This window comes from Gekko japonicus, unplaced genomic scaffold (assembly GCF_001447785.1).
Source record: "Gekko japonicus isolate JY-2015 unplaced genomic scaffold, Gekko_japonicus_V1.1 scaffold1296, whole genome shotgun sequence".
NCBI lineage: Eukaryota > Metazoa > Chordata > Lepidosauria > Squamata > Gekkonidae > Gekko > Gekko japonicus.
Genome location: NW_015173166.1, coordinates 111424 through 136858, shown reverse-complemented (window position 1 = coordinate 136858; position 25435 = coordinate 111424). Strand labels below are relative to the sequence as shown.

Below are 25435 nucleotides of genomic sequence, written 5' to 3'. Positions count from 1 at the left end.
CCAGTTGCAGTCTCAGAAACTCCTGCGCTTTGAAAACAGAGTCAATCTTTTCAAACTTAATCCTTAAGTTTGAAAAGGACACCTTCGGGAACCTTGCTTGTAACTTTTCATGGGAGCCTCAGAATTTATCTCTCTGACCCCACCCTGTTGAGGTATCTCTAGAAGGGGAAAGGTTTACACTGGACTTGACCTTAGAAATAAATGCTCGGGTGCCTGAAGCAAACGTGTCATGGCCATGCATGCAAGACACATTCTTTCTCATCCAGTATCTCCAGGACACATTCTTCTTCACCCAGTGGGCCCATGCAGAAGACGTCTCAAGAAAGCCTGAACTGATCTTTACAGGTCTTCTGACTCATATTACCAAGAAGTATGCAAGTAGCTGGGACGTCAAATTCCAGGTTTTCTTGCGGGGGGGGGGGGGGAGTCACAGAAGCAAGAAGCTTGGGTCTGGTTGTTATAATTCAAGGCCAATATCTCAGTAACCAAGGGGCCATGGCTCAGTGGCAGAGCATCTGCTTGGCATGCAGAAGGTCCTTGGTTCAATCCCCAGCATCTTCAGTTAAAAAGAATTCAGTAGTAGGTAGTATTTAAAGCCCGTTCATGTGAGACTGTAGGGAGCTGCTGCCAGTCCGAGTGGACAACACTGACCTTGACAACCAGTATAAAGGAACTTCATATGTTTTCTGTGGTGCATATAACACTGTTGGTTCCTTGGAACCCTTGGTCCATCGAGGTCAGTATTGTCTACTCAGACTGGCAGCAGCTCTCCGGGGTTTCCAGCAGAGGTCTTTCTTGCGCTTCCGTGGTGCATCTACCACTATTGGTTCCTTGGAACAAACTTCCTCCCGTGCCTGAAGCCAGAAACACTTGGAGAAAACGCACCACCCCTATCTGCCTACATGATTCAGAATATGATTCTTCATGTCCTTCTACTTACACATGAAGCTGCCTTATTCTGAATCAGACCAGAGGTCATTTTGGGGGGGGATCGCGGGGGATCGCAGTTCCCCCGGGTGAGGTGCAGGGGGGCGGGGCACATGACGAAGCCCCGCCCCCTGCTTCCGGCCGCCCTGCTTCCAGCCCTCATTCAGCCAGGAGGAGGCAGGAGAAGAGGGAGGGTAAGTTGCTTCCTCCCTGGGGGGGGGATCGCGGGGGATCGCAGTTTCCCCGGGTGAGGTACGGGGGGGCGGGGCACATGACGAAGCCCCGCCCCCTGCCTCCCCGCTTCCGGCCCTCATTCAGCCAGGAGGAGGCAGGAGAAGAGGGAGGGTAAGTTGCTTCCTCCCTGCCTCTCCCCACCCCTGCCTGCCTGGGGCTAGGGAGGGCCTTCGCGGGGCTTCCTTGCACTCCCGCCGGCCTTGCAGGTTCACCGCCGGGCCCCTCATGGGGTTCGGCAGTGGAGCTGCAAGGCCGTGACCGTTGGGGGTGGGGTGTGTGGCCTTATGACACACTTCCGGTGATGTCAGGGGGTGTGGCATATGCTAATGAGTTATGCTAATGAGTTCCCCTAGCTCTTTTTCTACGAAATGACCCCTGAATCAGACCATTGGTCCATCAAGGTCAGGATTGTCCACCCAGACTGGCAGTGGCTCTCCAGGGTCTCTGGTAGAGGTCTTTCACATCACCCACCGCCTCCTCTTTTTTAACTAACGATGCCGGAGATTGAACCTGGGACCTTCTGTGTGCCAAGCGGATGCTCTACCTCTGAGCCGCAGCCCCTCCCATTTTATCCTCAGACTTGGTGATCAATAATAGTTATAGCAATATCTGGAAGAGAGAGAAGAAGAGCTTGGATTCATGCCCCACCCTTCACTACCCAAAGGAGTCTCAGAGCGGCTTACAAACTCCTTTCCCTCCCCCTCCCCACAAGGGACACCCTGCAAGGTAGGTGGGGCCGAGAGAGCTCTCCCAAGAACTGCCCTTGAGAGAACAGCTCTGAAAGAATTTATGACTGACATGAGGTCACACCAGCAGCTGCATGTGGAGGAGTGGGGAATTGAACCCAGTTCTCCCAGATTAGAGTCCGCGCTCCTAACCACTACACCCGAAATGGCTCTCACTAGGGAGAAAGGAAGGGCAGGAGTGAAATCAGTATTCTGCTCAGCTTGCCCGGGGACCTACAAATGGGAAAGGAAGCAGCCTCCAGCCCACGCCACCAACCAGAGGGAGACGGACTGCCTCCCCAGAAGGACTGTTGGGCAGCACCAGGATCCAAACACTGACACTAGCTTGGAGCCTATGCCTGCTTTCCCATGTGCGCTGGACAACCTCTGCTGCAGAGCAGGCTTCCTCTGCCACTAGCCCTTCTGCGGCAGCAGTGGTGACCAGGGCAGGAGTGAAATCAGTATTCTGCTCAGCTTGCCCCGGGGCCTGCAAATGGGAAGGGAAGCAGCCTCCAGCCCAAGCCACCAACCAGCGGGAGATGGACTGCCTCCCCAGAAGGACATCAGCCAGGAAGGGCTGTTGGGCAGCACCAGGAGCCAAACATTGACACTAGCTTGGAGCCTAGGCCTGCTTTCCCATGTGCTCTGGACAACCTCTGCTGCGGAGCAGGCTTCCTCTGCCGCTAGCCCTTCTGCGGCAGCAGTGGTGACCAGGGAGTGCTAGCAGCAGAGGAAGCCTGCTCCGCAGGGGAAGAGGTCCAGCATATGCCGAATGCAGCCACAGGATCGAAACCGCTGGCGGGACCTGTTCTCACGAACGGGGACTGTTTTGAGAACCAATTACCAGCAGAAAACTAGAACGCAGAACCACGTACTGGCTCTCCGGGAGAACTGGTTTTGATCCCCCACTTCTTCACATACAGCCGCTGTTGTGACCTTGGGTCAGTCATAAGTTCTCTCAGAGCAGTTCTGGAAAGAGCCGTTCCCTCAGAGCTCCCCTCACAGGGTGTCTGCCTTGGGGAGGGAAAGGCGATTGTGAGCCGCTCTGAGACTCCTTCGGGGAGCAAAGGGCGGGGTATAAATCCAATCTCTTCTTCTCTTCTTCTAGTGGGGATCCAGAGCCGGTGATGTCATTCTCCTCTATTTTTTTTTATCCTCACAACGATCTTAGGTTAGGCTAAGAATGAGATCGCCCAGTGAGTTTCCGTAGCAGAGTGGGGATTTGAACCCGGGTCTCCCAGATCGTAGCCTGACTCTCTAACCTCTATACCACCCTGGCTGTCCGTGTGTTCTTTCTGGCAGGGAGGGAGGAAGCAAGCTCTGTGCCGGTGCTTCTTTTCTGACCAGTGGTTGATGCCAAGCTGGGCTTCGGCTGGAAATGGGGTTCTTCTTGGAGGAGATGGGCGCCCTCAGTCTCTCCTGGGTCTCTGGTTAGGGGCAAAGGTCAGACTTTCCATCGCATGCGTCCCTGTGCAGAAGAGTTCATACATGCACATTCTTCTTTGTACAATGGCATCGCCACCCACAATGACTTGCAAATATGAAGCAGCCCTCAGAAATTTATTTTTACTACTTATTTATGGCTTTTTATAGTCCGCCTTTCTCACAGGGGCTGGAGGCGGATTACACAGAGTGAATCGACAAAATTGGACATCCAGTTACCAGTGAATTGGGATTTTAGAAGCCTGAAACCAGCAGAAAGAACTGAAGCGTAGCGTAAGCATTCATATGACACGTGAAACAGCACAGGAAGTACGTAACGAGGATCCTACTTACAATAAGCTGGACTCTGCAGTATAGACCCACAGGCCCTAAGTATTTATCCAAGCAAGCTTGTACAACCATTTTGTGTGGTGCAGCCCTGTTACTAGCACAGAAAAGCACTCTTGAGTAGTTCAGTTTTGCGGAAAGCCAGGAGAGTGGATTTCCTCGGGCAGGCCGTTCCACGTTATGTCATTGGACATCCTTACAAATTTGGTAGTTCTGAATTGGTGGTATTGCATCTGCTTGGCATGCAGAAGATCCCGGATTCAATCCCCAGAACCTGCAGTCAAAAGGACCAGGTGAAAAGAAAGACCCTAGACAACTGCTGCCACTCTGAATAGGTGGTGACCAGTGTTCCCTCTAAGCTGAGTTAATGTGAGCCTCCAGCTCACCCGTTTTTGTCTCAGCTCAGGAAGGAGGGCTCCAGAGCAAACTAATTTATGCAGTAGCCAAATCGCTTGCTCACAACTTTAATGCCAGCAGCTCACAAAGTAGAATTTTTGCTCACAAGACTCCACGGCTTAGAGGGAACATTGATGGTGACGACCTTGCTGGACCCATGGTCTGATTCAGTATATGGCAGGTTTGTATGTTCAGGCTAGGAGTTGGGAGACCTGGGTTCAGGTCTCGCCTTGGCTACAAAGCTCACAGGGTGACCTCGGCGGGCCTTTCACTTTCTCTCAGCCTGACCCATCTCATGGGGTTCTTGCAGCTAAATTGAGGGAGGGAAGGAAGTATCATGGGTACTGCACTGAGTTTTTTGGGGCAAGAGCAAGTTCAGAATGCAAACAGATAGTTTAAGTACTATCTAGTCTAGGAGGGGACCTACAGCAAGTCCTAAAGTCAAAAAAAGAAGAGGAAAAGGCCTCTCTTGGCTTTGAATTTAAAAAATCTATAATTTCTTTGAAAGAGTAGCTGTCAGCTCATTGTTTGACATAGCCTAGTCTTGCTTGGTTTTCCACCAAAAAGGAAAAAAGGTCCTTTCAACGCGGCGGTAGAGAGAGAACTGGCGGGATCTCCGCGCCCGTCCCTCTGGTCATGCGTGCTGGGGTTCCTGCGCATGCTCAGTGGGACCCGCGCGAAAATCCTTTGAAACATAGCTTGCTACAGCACCGGTCGGGTCAGCGCAGGCGCACTAAACCCATTGGTGTGAATGCATAGATGACCACTCGAAGATCACCAGTTACTGGTAAGCAACCTGTTTTTTTGGTTGCTCTCTCGGAAGTCTCAAGCAGAGACTTTACCGGGGATTCTTTTAACTGGAGTCAGTCTCAAAGAGTTAACCGTCAAGCCGCCACTGATTTACGGCGACCCCAGCAAGGGGTTTTATTTATTTTATTTCTGTATCTTTCAAATTTCTACCCCGCCCTTCCAGCCAATGGCAAGCGAGAAGCAGAGGTGGTTTATCATGGCCTTCCTCTGCAAAGTCTTCCTTAGTGGTCTCCCAGGTACCAACCCTGCTTAGCTTCTGAGATCGGGCTGTACCAGGCCGCCTTCCCATCTAGCAGTTTAATTGGAGTCGTTGAGGACTTGGAACTTAGGACCTTCTCCGCACAACAGATGTGTTCTCCCCTACTGTGCGATAGGGTTGACAGCTCCAGTCTGGGAAATATCTGGAGATTTGGGAGGGGGGAGGGGAGGTTGGGGTTTGGGGAGGGGGAGGGACTTCGATGGGATATAATGCCATAGAGTCCGCCTTTCAAAGTGGCCATTTTCTCCAGGGGAACTGATTTCTGTTGAGATCAGTTGTGACAGTTTGTGTGGGGGATCTCCAGCCACTGCCTGGAGGTTGGCATCCCTAGCTGTGACCCCTCTAAAGTAATCCCTCCACACGCATACACACTTTGTTTAGAGCCCTCATTTGGAGCAGTCCCGACAGCCATTATTTCCTCCCTGAAAAGTGGGTAGCTGGGTAAAGCTAGAAGCTTGAATCATCTCAAAGGCAGAGATGCTGCGTTTGTATCCGAGAAAAGAAACTTAACCTTCGTCCTTTTCCCTGTGGTTGTATAGCTTTTGCTGTAACGGGTGTCACACCCTCCGCTTCCTCTGCTGCCGCTCCCTCTGTCGGTGTTTCTCCGCTTTGCTGTCTCCCCCACACACACACACACACTTCCTGTGTTACTTCAGAAAAACAAAGACCAAACCAAACAGGGCTCCAGGTCGCCCTTTCAGTTGCTACGCCAGTCTTCCAGAGTCGCACCCATGCCAACTCACATGGCGGTGTTGGATGAGAGGGAATTCTAAAGTAAACCTTCCCTCCACATACAATTATTTTTCTCTGCTTCTGTTGAGACTTGGCCAGCTGGCCAAGCGGACTTAACTTGGCGGCCGTGAAGCAGCTGGCACTTCAGGACGGAAAAGGTTAAAAGAATACCCAGCTCTGCCATAGCTTGATTTGGGAAAACCAGGGGCAGTTGAGTTCAGTGGCCCCAGGTGCACACTGTTCTCTGTCATTTTGAGTGGCCTTAATAAAAGGTGTTTACACGGGGTCTGGTTTTTGTTCTGGGTTTTGCAGGGACTAGTACAGCAGTTTACAGGGTTTGTTTTTTCTATTGGCCTGGACCAGATCTTAGAAGCTAAGCGACAGCTGAGTTCAGTGGCCCAGGTGCACTGCACACTGTTCTCTGTCATTTTGAGTGGCCCTAATAAAAGATGTTTACATGGGTTCTGGTTTTTGTTCTGGATTTTGCAGGGACCAGTACAGCAGTTTACAGGGTTTGCTTGTTTTTCCTAGTGGCCTGGACCAGATCTTAGAAGCTAAGCAGGATCAGCCCTGGCTAGTATTTGGATGGGGGACCTCCAAGGAATACCAGGGTCTTGACGCAGAGGCAGGCAACGGCAGACCACCTCTGAATGTCTCTTGCCTTGAGACTCACCAGGGGTCACCATAAGTCAGCCGTGACTTGACGGTACTTGCCAGCACCACCATCTTGACACTCTAGCCAATATGGAGCCAAATGCAACAATTATGTACCAGGTTCCACCCACCCACCTTTCAAGCAGTTGGATTTCTTGTCGTCGTTAGTTGTCGTTATCCCAATTTAAAAATGGCAAAATAAGACAGGCTTGGTTCAGACATCACACACACAAAAAAGAACAGCTTAAGTAAATTTAGTGTGGTGACACTCTAGCCAATATGGAGCCAAATGCAACAATTATGTACCAGGTTCCACCCACCCACCTTTCAAGCAGTTGGATTTCTTGTCGTCGTTAGTCATTAAATCCCAATTTTAAAAATTGCAAAATAAGACAGGCTTGGTTCAGACGTCACACACACAAAGAAGAACAGCTTAAGTAAATTTAGTGTGGTAGTGTGATCTCCAAATGCAGGCCAATCCGCTAGCTGTGGTTAGTTGGGATCGGTCAAACTAGGAGTTGGAAGCATGGTTTGATGTTGGTTTAATACACGCATTTGGTCTTGTCTGTGGTTTAGTGGGACACACCAAGGCACACATCCTGGCTTAGCTCTGGCTTCTTTCCCATCATCTTCCCCTCCCAGTGCGCTCCCTGGCCTACGCTGGCACTTGTGTAAGAACAGAGGGATTGACACTTGCTTTTGTCGGGGCAAACCAGGATTTAAGTTTGAGATTAGAACATAAGAGAAGCCATGTTGGATACCAAGGCGCACATCCTGGCTTAGCTCTGGCTTCTTTCCCATCGTCTTCCCCTCCCAGTGCGCTCCCTGGCCTACGCTGGCACTTGCGTAAGAACAGAGGGATTGACACCTGCTTTTGTCGAGGCAAACCAGGATTTAAGTTTGAGTTTAGAACATAAGAGAAGCCATGTCGGATCAGGCCAATGGTCCATCCAGTCCAACACTCTGTGTCGCACAGGGGCCAAAACCCAGGTGCCATCAGGAGGTCCACCGATGGGGCCAGAGCTCTAGAAGCCCTCCCAGTGTTGCCCCCCAAGCACCAAGAATACAGAGCATCACTGCCCCAAGCATGGTGTTCTGTACCAGCGGGATTCATTTTACAGACAGACTAATTTAAAAAATTAAAAAACATGAGTTTTGTGTTCATGCAAGTCCCAAGTATAAATGTTCAAATCAAAAATGCATAAAGGAATAAATATTCAAGATGAGTTAACACAGCCTTCCCAAAAGAGTACTAACAAATTTATTGTCCACTTCACTGAATCTTAACAGTTGTGAGCAGGCTGTTAAATCTAAGCCTCCCCCCCCCCGGGCTAAAATCCTGATACTGATGTCCAGGAATGGATTTTTCTTAGTTTTCTCTAGAGCCCAGCACCTTCGTTTTATAGCCTTGAAATATTTGCATCAAAAAAAATCAGTAAATGATATCGCACTATAGTGGTATAGCAGTTATGAGTTTTTTGAAAGCATCTTGGTGGCACAGCTGGGAAAGTGGTAGCCGCAGGGGGATGATGGAGGAGAAATGGCGCCAGTGTTGGCAGGGCCTTTGAAGAGGGGCTGTGGTTCCATGGTAGAGCATCTTTTTTGGCACACAGAAGGTCCCAGGTTCAATCTCCAACATCTCCAGTTAAAAGTACCGGGCAGTAGGTGGTGTGAAAGACCTCAACCTGAGACCCAGGAGAGCTCTTTCAAGGACCTGAGTAGATGGTACTGACTTGGATGGACCAAGGGTCTGATTCAGTATAAGGCAGCTTCATGTGAAAATGCAGACCTTCTAATTCAGACAGGGTGATAAGACACTAGGACTGTGGTCTCCCCCAAGGGATTGTAGGAGAGCAGAGTGGGGAAAGGAACAATTGCAGCATTTTTAGAGTGCATGTGTTTGGTGTAGTGGTTAAGTGTGCGGACTCTAATCTGGGAGAACCGGGTTTGATTCCCCACTCCTCCACTTGCAGCTGCTGGTGTGACCTTGGGCAAGCCATAGTTCTGACAAGAGCTGTCCTTGAAAGAGCAGTTTCTGTCAGAGCTCTCTCAGCCCCACCTACCTCACAGGCAATGCTCCCTCTAAGCTGTGGAGTCTTGTGGAGTCTTTGTGAGCTACTGGCATTAACGTTGTGAGTGAGCGATTTGGCTGCTGCATAAATTAGTTTGCTCTGGAGCCAATCCTTCCTGAGCGAAGACAGAAATGTGTGAGCCGGAGGCTAAAAAACGGTGAGTTAGCTCACACTAATTCAGCTTAGAGGGAACACTGCTCACAGCGTGTAGTCTGTTGTAGGGAGGGGGAGGGAAAGGAGTTTGTAAGCCGCTCTGAGACAACTTTGGGCAGTGAAGGGCGGGGTATAAATCCAATCTCCTCCTCCTCTTCTTTATGCTTGGGGAAAAAAGAAGTGTTCCTGTTTGAACGCCAAAGTAGAGAAAAATCTCTGTGAGGGGGCATCTAAATTCTTGATCCTGGAGGAAAACCTGTACTCAAAGGATTTCTTCCCCATTTTTGTGCTTCATTCTTACCAGTAGAAGATGTGTGTATGTTTAAAGCTAACTCCATTACACTGGGGTTATTCACTAGAAGGCATTTAAGCTAGGGTTCCCCAGCCTTTCTGAGCCTGTGGTAACTCTGGGGTTATTCACTAGAAGGGGGGATTTAAGCTAGGGTTCCCCAACCTTTCTGAGCCTGTGGGTGCCATTGGAACTGGGGAGGGTGAGCACCACTCCAAAATGGCTGCCATAGGAGAGAGAACACCAGACCCCAAATGGCAGCTACAGGAGTCAGGGTCCCCCGCCCCTGGACTTTTCCCTCACCGCTGATCAGCTGGCCGGTGGGGAGATGTACCAGGAGCAGGAGGGAGGCCTAGGCTATGTCGTCAACTACATGGAGACGCCACTTCTGATGTGTACCAGCAGTGACATCATTTTGTCGGCAACATCTGAGTTGTGTCTTGGTATTTGGGCATAAACTCTATGGTAGAAGCCACTTTTACCATCGACTCTTTTTCCCAAATGCCAGAGCATCACCGGGATGTTCCGGCATCTTGATGCCCCTTCTGGCACATGCTGGAAGTGATGTTGCCGCATTGCTGGCAATGTAGTCTGGGCCTCCCCCTGGCTACTGGTAAGTCCCCCTGCCAGATGTCCCCCTCCCCTTGCTTTGCAGATTCCAGAAGGGGAATAAAAAAATGAGGAAGGAAAGCCACCACCAGGGTAGGGAAGGAAAAAGAGAAATAAAACAAAATAAAGGAAAAGCCAAAGGCCCCGGGGGGGGGGGGGAGTAGAACCACACACGGACTGTGGAAAGCACAGGTGTCTACCTGTCCTGACTTCCCATGGAAAATGGTTCCATTCAAAGGACAGCCAATAATAAGCCCTGCTTTACAATGGCTCCACCCACTTTCTGAAAAGCCTGGCGGGTGCAGGGGAAGTACAGGGCAGGCACCGTGGTGTCCACAACCACCACATTGGGAAACCCTGATTTCAGCAATCGTTCCCTCTCCTTGGGAGCTTTATTTTCCGAGAAGTCGGGCGGAATCTAAGAGATAATCTTCAGCACCTTGCCAGCTACAGTTCCCAGGATTCATCAGGGGAAGCCGGGTCAAGGTGGCGGTAGTAGAGGCTGCCCCCTCTCCAGAATTCAGGCCCTCCTCTTCCCTCATTGTACAGCCCCACTACGTGTTAGTGCGGAACCATGGAGTACAAGCTTTTTCTATGTTCATGTGTGCATTTGAAAACATGCTCAGGTCTTCCAATCTGTAGATGGCAGGGGGGGGGGGGGGAGAGAGCAAGAAAGTGGAATGGTTGTCTGTGTGTGAGAGAGAGATAGTGTGTCATTTTTCTTTCTAAAGCTAGGCAGATGCACAGGCCTTGTTCCCATGTGGTGGCGAAGTCTTTTGTCCTTGTTTTGTGCAGATTGTATCTTGAACCCTTGTTGCCTAACAACCTTTCTAGTCTGTTTGTCCAAAAGTATTTTTGGCTGTGCCAATGTGTGGTGTCACTAGCAGTACCGCTGGCCAGAATGGGGCGGGGGGGGCACACGGAGGGAATCTGCGGATCTTTTCAGGACAGATCCCTTTTAGCCTGGTGCACAAGTATGTTAGCTTGCACTGCAGACGATCTCTCCCTCTTCACACTTCCCAGCCGTTCGTAATGTCAGTTGTGGTAGTTCTTGCATGCAAAAGGTTGTGCTTGAAGGATTGGGCAGCCCAACGATCTCTGGGTGTGAAAGTTTCTGTTACTTAGATTTCTTTTCAAGTTCTGGTGAAATCTCAGAAGCCAAATTTCACAGAAACATGTGACAACAGTCAGAGGAGCACAGCTTCTTCTTTCTTCTCGAGTTCTATAAAAAATTGGCATATTTTTCAAAGGCTACAGGTTTTTTGGTTCTTTCTGTTTTTTTAACTGATCTTCAGTTACGTTGGCAATGCATTCTTATATTATTTTTTAAGAGCACAAGAGTATATACTCCCTTGACCATAAACTGTGCATTGTTTTATACCACTGAGAAGATGCCCACCGCCAGTCTCGTCTTCTGACGTTGCTAGTTTCTCAGGATCCATGCCTGACAGTTTCCTCGAACTCGGATACACAATGGATCAGATTTGTTTAATTCTCAAGACAACAGTGGATGGTTGAATCACCTTACAGTTTAAAAAATAACCCTCTCTGACACACTATGCGGGTCTTGTGTAGCACAAAACCCAATGTAGCGTTGCGCAGCTTCAGGCAGCAATGGTTATCACGTCTAGGCCCAAGCTGAGCAAGCAGGTGGTAAGGAAGACTAGGACTTGTAGGCTTTCCCGCCCTTTCTGGCCCAGTTTTATTTGTTATTTATTTATCAAATTTATACCCTACCCTCCCAGCCAAGGGCGGCTTACCTAAAAATAAGACACATAAATAACTGTTAAAACAGTCCTAAAACCTTCTAAAATCATCTGACATTATAAAGTGCTAGTTTTGGCCACTGAAGTTCACAAGAGTGTTCTGTGGCCTTGGGAGACTGGTGTAGTCCAAGATGGACAGGGTATGCACCAACAGGGTCCTGCAGTTTCCACTTTGGTCCTGCCTTTAAAACCATGTTATCCTGCCTGTGGACTCATACAGCATTACTAGGTTTTTAAAGTGTAAGTCTCTGTTTGCTTTGTGAAAATGTAGGGAGTTTTTTAGGCCATCTTCTTGTGGTATGTGCTTATCTGACGTTTGGGGAAAGGGACTTAAATGTTTACTGTCTCTTCCTTCACTTGCATTGTTGATCACTTTTGCAGAGGTGTGATCACCCCAGGCCTGGGCACCTGAGAAACTCCACATGCACGTTGGAAGGGACCTTCAGGGTCATCTAGTCCAACCCCCTGCACAGTGCAGGAAATTCACAAATACCTCCACACCCACAGTGACCGCTGTTCCACGCCCAGAAGATGACAGAAAACCTCTAGGATTGCTTCCTGACCCCAAAGTGGCAATCAGCATTTCCCTGGGCGTTTAAAAAAGGGCCACAAAGACTAAGCACTGAGGCAACCCGTCCTGCCCTCTCTTTCATGGATACAGCTGTAACCTGCTCGCGCTCTCTCTCTCTCTCTCTCTCTCTCTCTCTCTCTCTCTCTCTCTCTCTCTCTCTCTCTCTCTGTGTGTGTGTGTGTGTGTGTGTGTGTGAGAGAGAGAGAGAGAGAGAGAGAGAGAGAGAGAGATGGGCTTGGCTGCAGGCCCAGGTCACCAGTTTTGCATGAAAGCCGCTGTGGTGAAGTGGTTAGAATGCTGGGCTACGGTCTGGGAGGCCCACGATTCAGATCCTCATGCTGCTATTGGGAAGTTTGCCCGGTGACTGTGGGCCTGTCACCCTCCCTCAGCCTCACCTTTCTCACAGGGTTTTGATGAGGGTGAAATAGGGAAGGGAGAACCGTATGGCACCCCGAGGTCCTTGGAGGAAGAAGGGGAATGATAAAACTGTGACAGACAGCATAGTAAAATGGGTCTCATAAAGGCCCTTGGTGTGATCAGTAATTGCCTTGTCCTGATGGGTGTTGTAAATCTAAACGGTTATGCATTAAGCGTTACCTTACAGCCTCACCCTGCAAGAACAGCGAAGGAAACCCCACTTCTCCATCCTACCCCAGGTTAAATTTATTTATTTATCACATTTGTATCACGTGGGCTCAGGATGGGTAACATCCTTGTTTCACTTCCAATATAATCAGTTAAAAATCCAAAAACATTTAAATATTTTTTTTTTACTAAAATGGTAACATAATTGTCTCTAAAAGCTCCATCAGCTGGATAAGTGGTAGTCATATACAATGTCAGTAGGGCCACGTTGCTGGGGAGGTCAGATGATTCGGCATCCATCGCCTCAACCGAACGCATGGCGGAACGGCTCCGTTTTACAGGCCCTACTGTAATAAGTCCCGCAGAGCCCTGATCTCAAGTGGGAGCTTGTTCCACCAGGTGGGGGCCAGGACCGAGAAAGCCCCAGCCCTGGTTGAGGCTCGACAGACGTCCTTTGGGCCAGGGTTAACCAGTAGATGTTGCTTAGCAAAGCACAAGGCCATACCCAGGATCAGGCCAAAAATGTTGTCCTGTATCCTGATAGGGCTACTCCACTTAGGAGCCACACAGAAAGATCTTTGGATCGGAGCCATTCTGTATCATGACTGTAGTCTTAGATGTCTCTGGCCTGGATGGACCAGGCTAAGTGCAGTCTTGTCAGGTATCAGAAACTAAGCGGGGTTAGTGTTTGGATGGGAGACCACCAAGGAAGTCCGTGGTCACAATGCAGAGGAAGGTAAGGGCAACCCACCTCTGAACATCTCCTGCCTTGAAAACCCTTTGAGTCCCCGTAAGTTGGCTGGCAGCACTTTCTACCAGTCTTAGATGACCATGTGCTCACTCTTCAGTTTTTATTTATTTTCCTTTATAGTTTTCTCACTGGGACTCAAGGTGGTTTACCAGACCGATAGAACTGTTCAGTCGCTCAGTTTGCTGATTACACAATATATGTGGCCTTTTAATGTACACTGTGGCTCAATTTGGGCATTGGTTCAATAGTGTCTATAGTATTAACTGACTACGAGCTAAAACGTAGGTATGTCCTTCTTGCTTCGCGAACAGTTCGCTGTTTATCTGTCTGTGGTAGGCTTATATGTATACAATCTGACCTGTTCTGCTTTGTGTCTCATTAATTTTGACACGGGTATCTTGCCAAGTAGTTAGGATAACACCTTGATCCTCACTGCGAGCCATCTTCCCCTGTCTTGGGGCCCGAGGTGCCAAGTGAAACCCGAGAGGAAGCTCTACACCACAAGCGTCAGTAATTCTAATTTTAGGTTTGACCCTGTTCTTTGGTGTGTTCTTCAATTTTGTGGGGGGTTTTTGTGGCCTTGGCCAGTGATTAATCAGGAATGCCATGGAGCAACTCATAAGTTGCCGTTCACAGGGTGACTTTGATGTGTGATGACAGTTTGAAGACCACTTGATTGATGTTTTTATAATCACATTTTGAGATGAAGTTCTTTTCTGGCATTAAGATGTTATTCTTTCCGCCTTGTTTTGGATCCCCTTCTTTTAAACAGAAGGGGGGGGCACTTAAAATCTCATCTTAAAAGCAAATTAGATTTTTGTTTTGTTTTTGGCCTTGTTCGGGTTGCTGCATCTTATGATCCATACAAATGTCCCGAAATGGGACAGTGGCGTTCATTCTTTCCCCATTTTTAATAAACAAATGCGGTTTGTCAAACAATATTTCTCCTTCAGGAAAAGTAAACCTTTTAAAAACAAAAACAAAACTGAACCATTTTTAAACACAGAAATCCATCCAGAAGATAACTTCATCAATCTGCAATTGGTGTGTTTTTTCTTTAGTTGGAAAGTAATCAAAACTTAACCTACCTGGTATGAATTGGGGGGGGGGGTGTTAATTATAAATGAGCTTGGTACCTTGTTCTGTTTTTTAAATAACATTCTGATTTCCCCCCTCACAATTTCCAGTTTCAGACCTTTTTGTAACATATTGTAAAATTGGAGCAGATTGTGTGTGTGTGTCCGTTTTGTAATCTCTAAATTTAGTGCAACGAGAAAGTTATGGAAAGACTTTACTGCAGTATTCATTAGAATTTAAGAACATGATCTATAATAATAATGTTGTTTTTCAGCTGAATAGCTGAAAGTTAGGAAGGGCACAGTCTCAGGAGATGAGGTTAGGTTCAGCATGCATGGTGTAAATTTGTAGTGGGCGACAAGATGGAGCAGGTGTAACGCCATGGATCCGTTAATCTTGGTTAAAAGGGACAGGCTTCAAGAGACTGAACATTCCTTCCTCCTCCTTTCCCCTGGCCCCTAAATCATAGTTACAGCGTACACTCTGGCCAACAATAGCCACAGTCGTCTTGAAATATCAGGCCTGGTTTTATGTGGGACAGTGGCAAGGGAAAAAAACAACAACACTCAGCTAGGGAGCTTGGTGGTACACAGGTTATGCTGTGTGTTTCAGTTGGGCCGCTACTCGTGTGAAGCAGCTAAGTTTGGCAAAAACCTTGCCGTCCCTTTAAAAGAGTGTTAAGATGAAGAAATGGGCGGTTGAAGCTTTTCATAGCATTGAGGCTAAATGATATCACCGGAGAAGAAGAAGAATAGTTGTTTTTTATACTCCGCTTTTCTCTACCATAAGGAGTCTCAAGGCAGCTTACAATCTCTTCCTCTCCCCACAGTAGTCACCTTGTGAGGCAGGTGGGGCTGAGAGAGTTCTGAGAGGAACTGCGACTGGCCCAAGGTCACCCAGCAGGCTTCATGTGGAGGAGGAGTGGGGAATCAAACCCGGTTCTCCGGATTAGAGTTCACTGCTCTTAACCACTACACCATGCTGGCTCCCGCCACACTGAGGATTGCTGCAGATCAGACTGATACTAAAAGAACAGCTCGAGGGGCCCAGTTTCAAAACTGGCAGCCTTGAAAGCTGCTACACATGCCACACAGCTGCTTTGCACGGGTTGCGGCCCAGTTTAGGCCAGACACTGAGCCAACCCACATGGGCAAATATTTTCATTTTGCCAATGTAGTGTTTGAATCAGGCCTAAGTGAGGAATTACCACAGGCCGGCTTCTGAGGGCCATATGGCCGCCGCCACCACATACACAGGAAGGGTTCTGAGATGCCTTGTTGGAAACCAGCCCCCATATTGCCCAGCCAGTCTCCCCCCCCCCCCCCCCCCCTTTGGGGGGCAGCAAGTGAAATTGACCACTATTGCTGGAAGGAAACATGCCTAAAAAGGGGTCCCATAGGGTTACCATATTTTGAAAAGCAACACAGAGGCCATCTTTCCTGACTGACTACTTCAAACTAGTGATCGTTATGACAAATTACATTTTAAATACCCCTACTATTTAAGCTGTGATACTTGCTACTAACTAGGAATATTTCTAACCTTCCAACCCAAAAAGAGGACATTTTCATCAGGTTTTTTTTTTTTTTTTTTAAAGAGCCCAAAAGAGGATGGATGCCAAAAAAAGAGGACGTCTAGTAACCCTGGGTCACAGAGAAGATTCTTCCATTGTCACTGGTTCTTCTCAATTCTAAATCCCGGCTTTAGCCAAAATTAGAGCTTTGGATATGCTTCATTCCCCCAACCCCACATTTCAGAATAGGCTTTCTTCCACCAAATTTACATTTCTGGATAGATCCTTTCTATGTCAGACATAATTATCATGTTTGGAATATGTGGAGAAATAGTCTAGAATAGCTAGCAAGAGAGGATGTGGGTTGCTTCTGCACTGTAGCTTATTAAAATGTCAGAGATGGCTTCGCTATAATTAAATTCCATCTCAGCGCAGTGGGTAAAGTGACTTAGGCTCCAATTAGTGATTTCCACTTTTGCCTAACTGTATGCGACGTACAAATAACCACAAAGAGTATGTATAAAAATATAGGCAGGAGAGAATGGGGCGCCCAGGAGAAGGAATGCGTACAGATGTCACCCGAGTGCAGCAGTCTTAATGGATTTAGTTGTGTGAGTTTTTAATTGTTTGAAACTTCACGACCAAGAGCAGTAACTTGATTTTTGTATGGTATCTGCACATTGGCAAAGGTGCCATTTTAAAAGAGACACTCTCTCCTATAGTGGTAGAAAAGAGCAAGAGTCCAGTAGCACCTTAAAGACTAACAAAATTTGTGGCAGGGTATGAGCTTTTGAGCGTCACTGCTCACTTCTTCAGGAAGTGCATACCCTGCCACAAATTTCATTAGTCTTTAAGGTGCTAGTGGGCTCTTGCTCTTTTGTACCGCTACAGACAGACATGGCTACCCCTTGATCTGTGCGCTCCTATGTGCAACAGATGCGGGAATACTTCCTCGAAGATGGCTGCAGCCCCTTTCAGTGTTTGTAAATAGTGGTAGAAAAGGTAGTTTCATTTAAAAAAAAAAAAAGAGTGATAAAACTCTGCTGCCCCCTTACTTGAGAGTGTTTCTTTGACTAATATAATAGGTTTTGATTGGTTGATTTAACAAATTAATCTTTGAAAACAGGGCAGAGCCACTGTGGTGTGCCCTAGGACCGGAGGATACGGAGGTTGAAATCCAGCTCTTAGGCTGAGAGAGACTGGCCTAACCTACCTCACAAAATGCGTTAGGATAAAATGGAGGAGGGGAGAGCTGTGAAGCGACTGGGAGGAAGGGCGGAATAAAAATGTCGCACGTGGTCCTAATGAAGGCAGTGCATCTTTTCAGTCAACAGTGAGGTCTCCGTGGCATGCATGTGGCACCACAGGCCATTTTGCTTGCCAGCCAGGGCCAGATGTCCTCCCAAGCAACCGAGGCACTGCTGGGGCTAGTGGCACAAGGGGAAGGCAAAGCCACGGCCTGTGCCCCCCCCCCCAATCGCCTCTCAGACCTGAACAGCTGAGTCCAAAGAGAATCCCTGAAATGTTGGCCATGCTGCTGGGTTTGGTTTGCTCCAACTCTCTGGTTCCCCTCCTCACCCACTACCACTATTTTGGTTGTTGGCACACTGACATATTTACAGGAACACTTTGCTTCCCCATCCCAGCACTTGGGCCAAAAAAAGGTCGCCTACCACTTTTCTGGATCTTTGAGCTTGAGCCCTCGTTAATTAAAACAGAGGAATAAGTACACATAAACAATAGACATGTTTTGTCTCAGTACCAAAGAGGATCTCTTGAACAAATGAAGCATGTTGACAACTCCAGCCAAACAGAAGTTTCAGAGACATTTTTCTTTCCCTGTCGAAAAATCTTTATACTCCTAAGAGGTTAACTTTGGTCAGACTCAGCCGGTGTCTTTTTTGTCCAGGGTTCCAGATAGATTCATCATCAGCTGAAACCAGAACAAGTTTCAGCCTGTCAGAGAAGTGGGGAGGGTGTTTACATGGTAACTTCAGGGAAATATGAATAGGGAGTGGGAGAGGAGAATAAACAGGATAAGCATTTCGTGTTTTACAACAAACGTCCCATAGTTACTGCACCCCCCCCCCCAAATAAAAACACACACACAAAAAAAGCTAGCTGTATTGTGGTAATACAGGTTTAAACACAGAGTCAGTGACAACATGCTGGAATGTTAAATAAACTTGAAAGGCTTTTTCTTTGATTGTAACCAGAAGAAAATGATCAGTACATAGCAGGATTCTTTCTGATAAGAGCTTTGATGGAATTGCCTCACTGTCGTGTTGAGGTGGGGCAGATGGCTCCGTTTTGACAATAACTCCTGTTTTGTTGAGGTACTTCAGCTAGAAGCTACCACCATGCATTTTTGCCAAGGCCCACTCCAGGGAGGCTCTGGCAGAAAAATCAGAGGCAACAAAGAGCCTGAAACTTGTTACACTGTTCATCTGGAATTCTGACAAGGCTGTTGTTGAAAGCAGACGAAAAGTTTCTGCTGACTGTCCAGGGACCACAGTGTTCTGGACTTGTCAGGGTAGAAGGGACGGTCTACACAGCTGGCAACCCCTCGGAGCGCATGTGGCCAGGGCCTGATAAGCCCAGTCTACATGTTACATTCACTGTACAGAGGAAGCTGAAGATGGCTTTCCCCGGGAATCCTGGGCCAGGGTAGATTCTTCATGCCAATATCGTAGCAAGGGCTATCTCTCTGGAAGGTTCCCATGGCAGCACTTTTCGTTTTTGATCCTGGCCAGTGCTAGCATGAAATAGGCCCCGGTCACACGAGAGGTTTTGGGCCAGGAGAGGGACGGATCGGGGGCGCAGCAAACGGGCGCGATCCCACCGCAACATCTGGGAAGCGTTGCGCACCCGTCCCCGATCTGGCCCTTCCGCCCAAAACGCCACAGCAAAAATAAACCACCTACCGAGGTGGTTCTTCCGGCAGGGCCGCATCAAGGCCGGCCGTGGGATCGCCGGCACGTCCTTCCGCCGGCGCATCCCCGGCTCCTGGCCCAACTGCGCATGCTCACACATGCGCAGTTCAGCAGCCTCCCCCTCCCGACCATGGCTTCCTCCCCGGCATCTGATCGTGCCGGGGAGCAATGGCGCTGCGGCTCACGGGATCCGTGGGATCCTGCCACGGCGTCTCTATTTTGGTGCGGCTCTGATTAGCCGCACTTTGCCCGTTGTTTTTTCTGCCGTGTGGCAGGGACCATAGTAGCCCTTTTCAGTCATTGCGTTTTACCACGATCCTTCTGATACATCCTTTTCACCTTTTTTTTCCTGAAAGGGGGCAATGTGTGTATTTTCAGCCAGGGTACATGCATACCAAAACTCTTAGGGTTCTGGTATACCTGTATTGAAGCCGAAAATACATAAATTGCTCCTTTTAGGAAAAAAAATGGCTTACATGTATTGGTAAGATTGTGTGTAATGTGTTATGTGGTAAACAAAGATTGAAAAGGGTGAATGTTAACCAGTTTTTTCAGCACATTAATGAGCTACATGGAAGGTGTGGAGAGACACTTAAGAAATAGGCCAGTCTTTGGCAGCTAGATCCATAATTTAGACCTAATGGATGGGGGCCAATGTTCCCTCTAAGCTGTGGAGTCTTGTGAGCAAAAATTCTACTTTGTGAGCCACCGGCATTAAAGTTGTGAGCGAGCGATTTGGCTGCTGCATAAATCAGTCTGCTCTGTAGCCATCCTTCCTGAGCGGAGACAAAAATGTGTGAGCCAGAGGCTAAAAAACTGTGAGCTAGCTCACACTAACTCAGCTTAGAGGGAACACCGATGGGGGCCACGATAAAGTGACCAGGCCTGATCTGGTTTCTTACCCTGAAATGGCTTCCTGTGGTGTTTGTCTACTGCCACAATTGGGTCACTCTGGCATCCTTTCTGGAAAGGGGAAGGTGTTGTGTGGATAAGTTACCTAGGAACGGGCCGCATAAACCCTTTCTTGACAGTCTGCAAACAGAGGAGATGCATACTGGTAACTTCTAAGACAACCATGTGTTCACTGCCTTCCAGAACTGACCTTTGGCTGTCATGAGAGAGCAAGGGTCAGCAACATTTAAAAAAAATTTATCACCGAAGAGCCAAACTGTGTCACAGTTTCTTTATTATTAGTCCGCCTTTCTTGCTGATACTCTAGGTGGGTTACAGGAAATAAACAACCAGTGAACAATGCAATGGGACTAAGATTTCAGAATTAGGAAACAATGCAAACGACAAACCGAGGCAGGTAAACTTGTAACTCAGGAAGCAGATTAAAAGGTAAAGGCAAGGCAGTCAAAGGATACCTACAATAAGTATTGCAGCAGACTATTCCATTATAAAGGTGTCCTCCCATGCTGTTCATTCTACTACAGTTCTAATCTCTTTAAAAATGTCCTCTTAGAGGGAGCCTTGTCCTCTTGAACATGATGGTTTTGCACATTACGCAGAAAGACAGAAGTGTGGAAGCTTCCCTAACTTCCTCAGGCAGGCCATGTCAGAAGGTGGAAGACACTGCTGAGAAAGCATGTCGAACAGGCAGCTAATAATTTTACACATTTGCAGGGGGGTATCTTTAGAAGGCTTTCCTCCGATAAGCATAGTGGGAGAGGTGGTCCTGCAAGTATGTGGGTCCCACAGCCATTCAGGGCTTTGTAGGTGACAAATCAGAACCTTGAACTCAGTGACTGGTCAGTAGAGTATCTGCAGAACAGGTGTGACATGCATGTTTCTCCTGGTGGTTGACAGAAGAGGAGGAGGAGGTGGTGGTCGTGGTTTTATACCCCAGTCTTGACTACCCAAAGGAGTCTCAGAGCAGCTTACAATTGCCTTCCCTTCCTTTCCCACAATGGACACCCTGTGAAGTAGGTGGGGCTGAGAGAACTGTGACTGACCCAAGGTCACTGAGGAGCAGCTGAACTGAGCTGGCTTCATCTGGAGCAGTGGGGAATCAAACCTGGATCTCCAGATTAGAGTCTACCTCTCTTGACCACTGTACCACGCTGGCTGCAGTGCTCTGCGCTAACTGCAGCTTCCAGGTTGACTTTAAGGGCAGACCCATGTAGAGTGCATTACAGTAATCTAGCCTCAAGGTAAACATACCCTGGATCCACACAGCCAAGTCAGTTGAGTCAAGGTAGGGGGCCATCTTAAAGAAGCTGGTAGAATGCCTTCTTTTATGCAGCTGCATTCACTTGCTTCTCTAGTAGTAGTGCTGGATCCAGTATAAGTTTCTGCTGCCCCAATACTGGCTGTTGTGAGTCCTTTGTTAGGAAGCAGCACACATAATACCTCAAGTAATAAATATACATAGCATGGCTTATCATTCTACTGATTTGTGAGTATTCAGAAAGCATTTACTTTGGCAGGGCTGGCAGTAGAACGCTGAAGTAGGCGAGTCCTTATACTCTTAAGAATTTATAGCTAAGCATTCCGCAATTTCCGTAGCTGGGTTTAAAACCTTCAGTGTTTGTTTTTGCTTTCCTGTGGAACGCCTCTAGATCTTGTTGCACAAACATGGTATAAAGTGCCCCAGCGATTCTTCCATCTTTGGAAAAGTAATCTAACAATATCTTCTTTTTTTTTAACAACCCTACAGGCTCACGCATCACTTTATCTACCCTCAAGCGATCGTCCAGCCCAGCGTGGTCATCCCGACGCCTGTCCAGTCCATCACATCTCCATATATAGACTACACGACCGCAAGCCAAGCCTATACACAGTTCACCACAGCTGCCTATGACCAGTACCCGTATGCCGCTTCCCCCGCTGCTGGCTTCATGGGGTACGGCTACACGGGCGCAGTTCAACAACCTCTCACATCTGGCAACCCGACGGTAGCGCCCCCAACAGCCTTCGTGCAGTACCAGCCTACGCAGCTGCAGCCAGATCGTATGCAGTAGAGGCCTGGCCTGGAATCCTCTTCTTTTCTGGGAAGACTGTTATTTTCTTTCCTTCTGTGATGGAATGGGAAGGTGTAAAAAAAAAAAAAGGAAAAGGAAGAAAAAAATAAGAAATTTCTGTGGAACAACAAAGGAAGCAAAAAAAATGAAATAAAAAATTAAAAGCTTTTAAAAACCAACCTTATTAGGAATGCATATCAATACCTAAGCTATTTATAGTGTTACAGACAAGTTTTTAAGTCCTTGCAGAAAGACTTACACATGCAGCAATGGGCTATTTTTTTTTTTTTATCAAGACAAATAATGTTGCAAAGATGGACTGAAAATGACTTCACAACGTGAAAACTACAGGTTCTTGCACACTTAATAGCAGTCTACTTCCATTGCCTATCTTTTTTTCTCACTCCTGTTTTTTAAAACTTCTCTGTATATCCCTTAGCCGATCAAGTTCTATCGTCTGGTTACTTAACCCCTCAACACACAAGGTACTCGGAGAATACAGAAATGGAAAAAAAAAATGCAAACCTTTTGTTGTTGTTGTTGTATTAAAAGAAAAACCTTTGTAATACTCAGAGATGCCTTACAGAGAAAAAAAAAGAACCTATTTTAATATTTATTGTGATCTTTTTATTCGCACGAGCTGTGAATTGCGGATGGAACATCTGCCTTCTTTAATTTCTCAACTAAATTATTGTATGTAGGTGGGGAGGGGGGAGTCGCTAAGTAAGTGCTAAATCACTTTTGACATGCAAAAAGGGAATATTGGCTTTAAGGACAGCAGAATATTCCTTTAGTCAACGCACTGTTAAATTTTTCTTATTGTAATTATTACTCTGTTATCTCAAAGTTTAGGTATATTTTTAAATGCAAAAAAAAAGAAGGAAAAAAAAAAGAGGAATACTGAACATATTGTCTACTTTGATAGATCTTTTGTTATAATGCTGCAAAGTCTAGAAAAATCCTACAGTATTTATATAAAAGCTAAGCAGCATGTGGAGTCACGGGGCCCACGGTGCTTAGGAGAACGTCAGGATACAGATCAGAGTTTTAAAGCGGTGTTACACACTTGAACAAAAGGGTTTTTAAAATGTGACACTTTTGATGCCTCATGGTACAACAGCTGATGAAGTGAAAAGAAAACAAGACCGTGTAAGTTAAGTACATTTTTACAAAAAAAAAGAAAAAAGAGCAATAAACTATTTTGATTTTTAAAACAACTCAGTGCTCTGTTATATACCTCTGTAGCCAGTGCTGTGTTATCTACTACGTGGCACATTTGCCCAGGTGGAGTTTAATGTGGCTGCAGTTAAGTAATAGGAAAATGCCTTGCTCAAGAGGGTATGCACGCACATGCAGAAGGAGATCTTGTGTATTACAATGAATCTGAGAAGATGGGCCTCATGTGGAGACCTTGTCAGTGAGGGCAATTTGCCCTCCGTGGAGGGTGAAAGGGCAGTTTTGCCCTCATTGTAATACTGAGCCGTCTCCTCCCCCCCACACACGTAAGAATGAATGGCAGCCATTCACTTACATAGGAGAAAGAGGTATACTTAAGGAGGGGACACTGGAGGAGCAGCTGAACTGGACCATGGGAACCACCTGTGACAGGGAATAATGTTACTTTGTGGTCACATGACCGGAAGATACTTGCCTTTGCTAAAATGGAATCTTCTCCATGGAGTGATCTCATGTCACTATGCTGCTGCTGTTGCTTTCTTAGTAAGCATGCAAAAAGAGGCAAGTCATGTGGCACCCCTGTTGTCTGCAGATGATGCACTAGTAACAGATCCTTCCAAAAGCAGGGGGGGAAAAGAGAGAGAGAGATTTATGGAGGCCCGTGATCCACCTAAAGCGCCCATTCAGTGAGTTGAAGGACCACTACTCTGAAGTGCGACAGGTTGGGAATGGGCTTTTTATTGACACACAGCCCTCTGAAAGTCTGTTTAATGCAGAATGGTGAATCGGTGCTTCATGTGAGGTGCTGACGATCACATCCTGTGGAGCAACAGTGTTCTTAGAACTGGTCCCAAGCATGACGCAGCTAGCTAGCTGAAGGGCAAACCCTAATCATACCAACGCCCACCCACTTCCCAGTCCGTGAAATGGTGGTGAGTGACCGGCCTGCCTCACAGGGTTGTTATGAGGATTCATGAGATGAAAAACATTGCTTGCCCAGGATTCTGGGCAAGTCTATATTTTCAAATTAAGGTGACAGAGAGGTCTGAATCACATGGGCCCACGGTTTCCCCTGCACCTCCCTAATAATGTGTAATTGAGAAATCTGCATAACGATATGTATTTACTTCATTTATACCAGGGGAGGCCAAACTTGCTTAATGTAGGAGCCACATAGAATAAACTTCAGATGTTTGAGAGCCACGAGACATGAACAGATATTATACATTTTTACTGGGAAATAGGCAAATTTACTTTTTCTTAACATTAAATGTGACTGCCAAAAATAACAAAAGAGGTAAAAGCAAATATTGATAATGATATCTATTTGTCCAATGGTATTTGTTTGCTAATGATATTTAGCTTCTCCAGTTGCCCTGCCGGGAGCCACACAATACATGTGAAAGAGCTGCATGTGGCTCCCAAGCCACAGTTTGGCCACCCCTGATTTATACCATGCCTTTCTCCACAGTGGGGACCGAAAGCTGCTTGTGTTATTTTCCTTTCACTTTTCCCACCTTGTTTGGTTGGCTTTCACTTGTGGAAAGTGAGGAAGACTTAGGCATCATGTGACACCAGGCCCGTAGCCATGGTGGGCATTTGGGGGCAGAGCCCCACCATGAATGAGCTGTGCTCTACCCTGGGAGGATCCCAGACCACCCCACCCCAGTGCACCACGCCACTTACCCCTGCCCCTCCACGGCCTCACCAGTTCTTCCAGGGAAGCCGCCCTGTGGCTTCTGGCCAGTTTTACTCCCTGCCTAAACCTAACCGCTGATGGGGGGGGAGTGAAACTGACCAGAAGCGGCAGGGCAGCATCCCTTTCGTTCCCCAGCCTTCCTGCTGCCGTAGGGGACGGGGTTGGGGAAGGAAAGAAAGAAAGTGAAGGTATGCCTTCTCTCTTCCCCAGCCCCGGCAGCGGCAGGGAGGCTGGGGAAGGAAAGGGAAATCATCCTACTACTTCTGGTCCGTCCACACACACACCCCCAAATTTTCTGGCTATGGGGCTGTGTCACACCCTCATAAGAACATAAGAGACGCCAATGTTGGATCAGGCCAAAGGCCCATCCGGTCCAACACTCTGTATCACACAGTGGCCAGAAATACCAGGTGCCCTCAGGAGGTCCACCAGTGGGGCCAGGACATTAGAAGCCCTCCCACTGTTGACCCCCCCAAGCACCGAGAAGACAGAGCATCACTTGCCACAGAGTCCCTATCTATACCTTGTGGCTAATAGCCACTGATGGACCTCTGCTCCATATGCTTATCTAATTCCCTTTTGAAGCCGTCTATGCTTGTAGCCGCCACCCTCCCCTCACCAATTTAACTACCCATTTCTGAAGAGATGGAGGTTCATCAGGCCCATTTTCTCCATAACAGAGACGGAGGAGAGGAGCAGTTTGAACTGCCTCAGTTATGCTGCAAAACCAGCACCTTGCCGGGGCCGCATCCAGCCTGGAATCTTTACTTC

General features: G+C 47.5%; 1 protein-coding gene across 1 annotated transcript in view; it reads left to right on the top strand.

The window, feature by feature from the left end:
• Positions 1-21884, top strand: part of RBM38 (RNA binding motif protein 38) — a 49750-nt gene extending 27866 nt beyond the window's left edge. The window contains exon 4 of the mRNA XM_015422517.1: positions 21486-21884. Coding sequence (XP_015278003.1) covers positions 21486-21789 — 304 coding nt within the window. The 3' untranslated portion in view covers positions 21790-21884. The remainder of the gene's footprint in view (positions 1-21485) is intronic.
• Positions 21885-25435: the final 3551 nt, after the last annotated feature.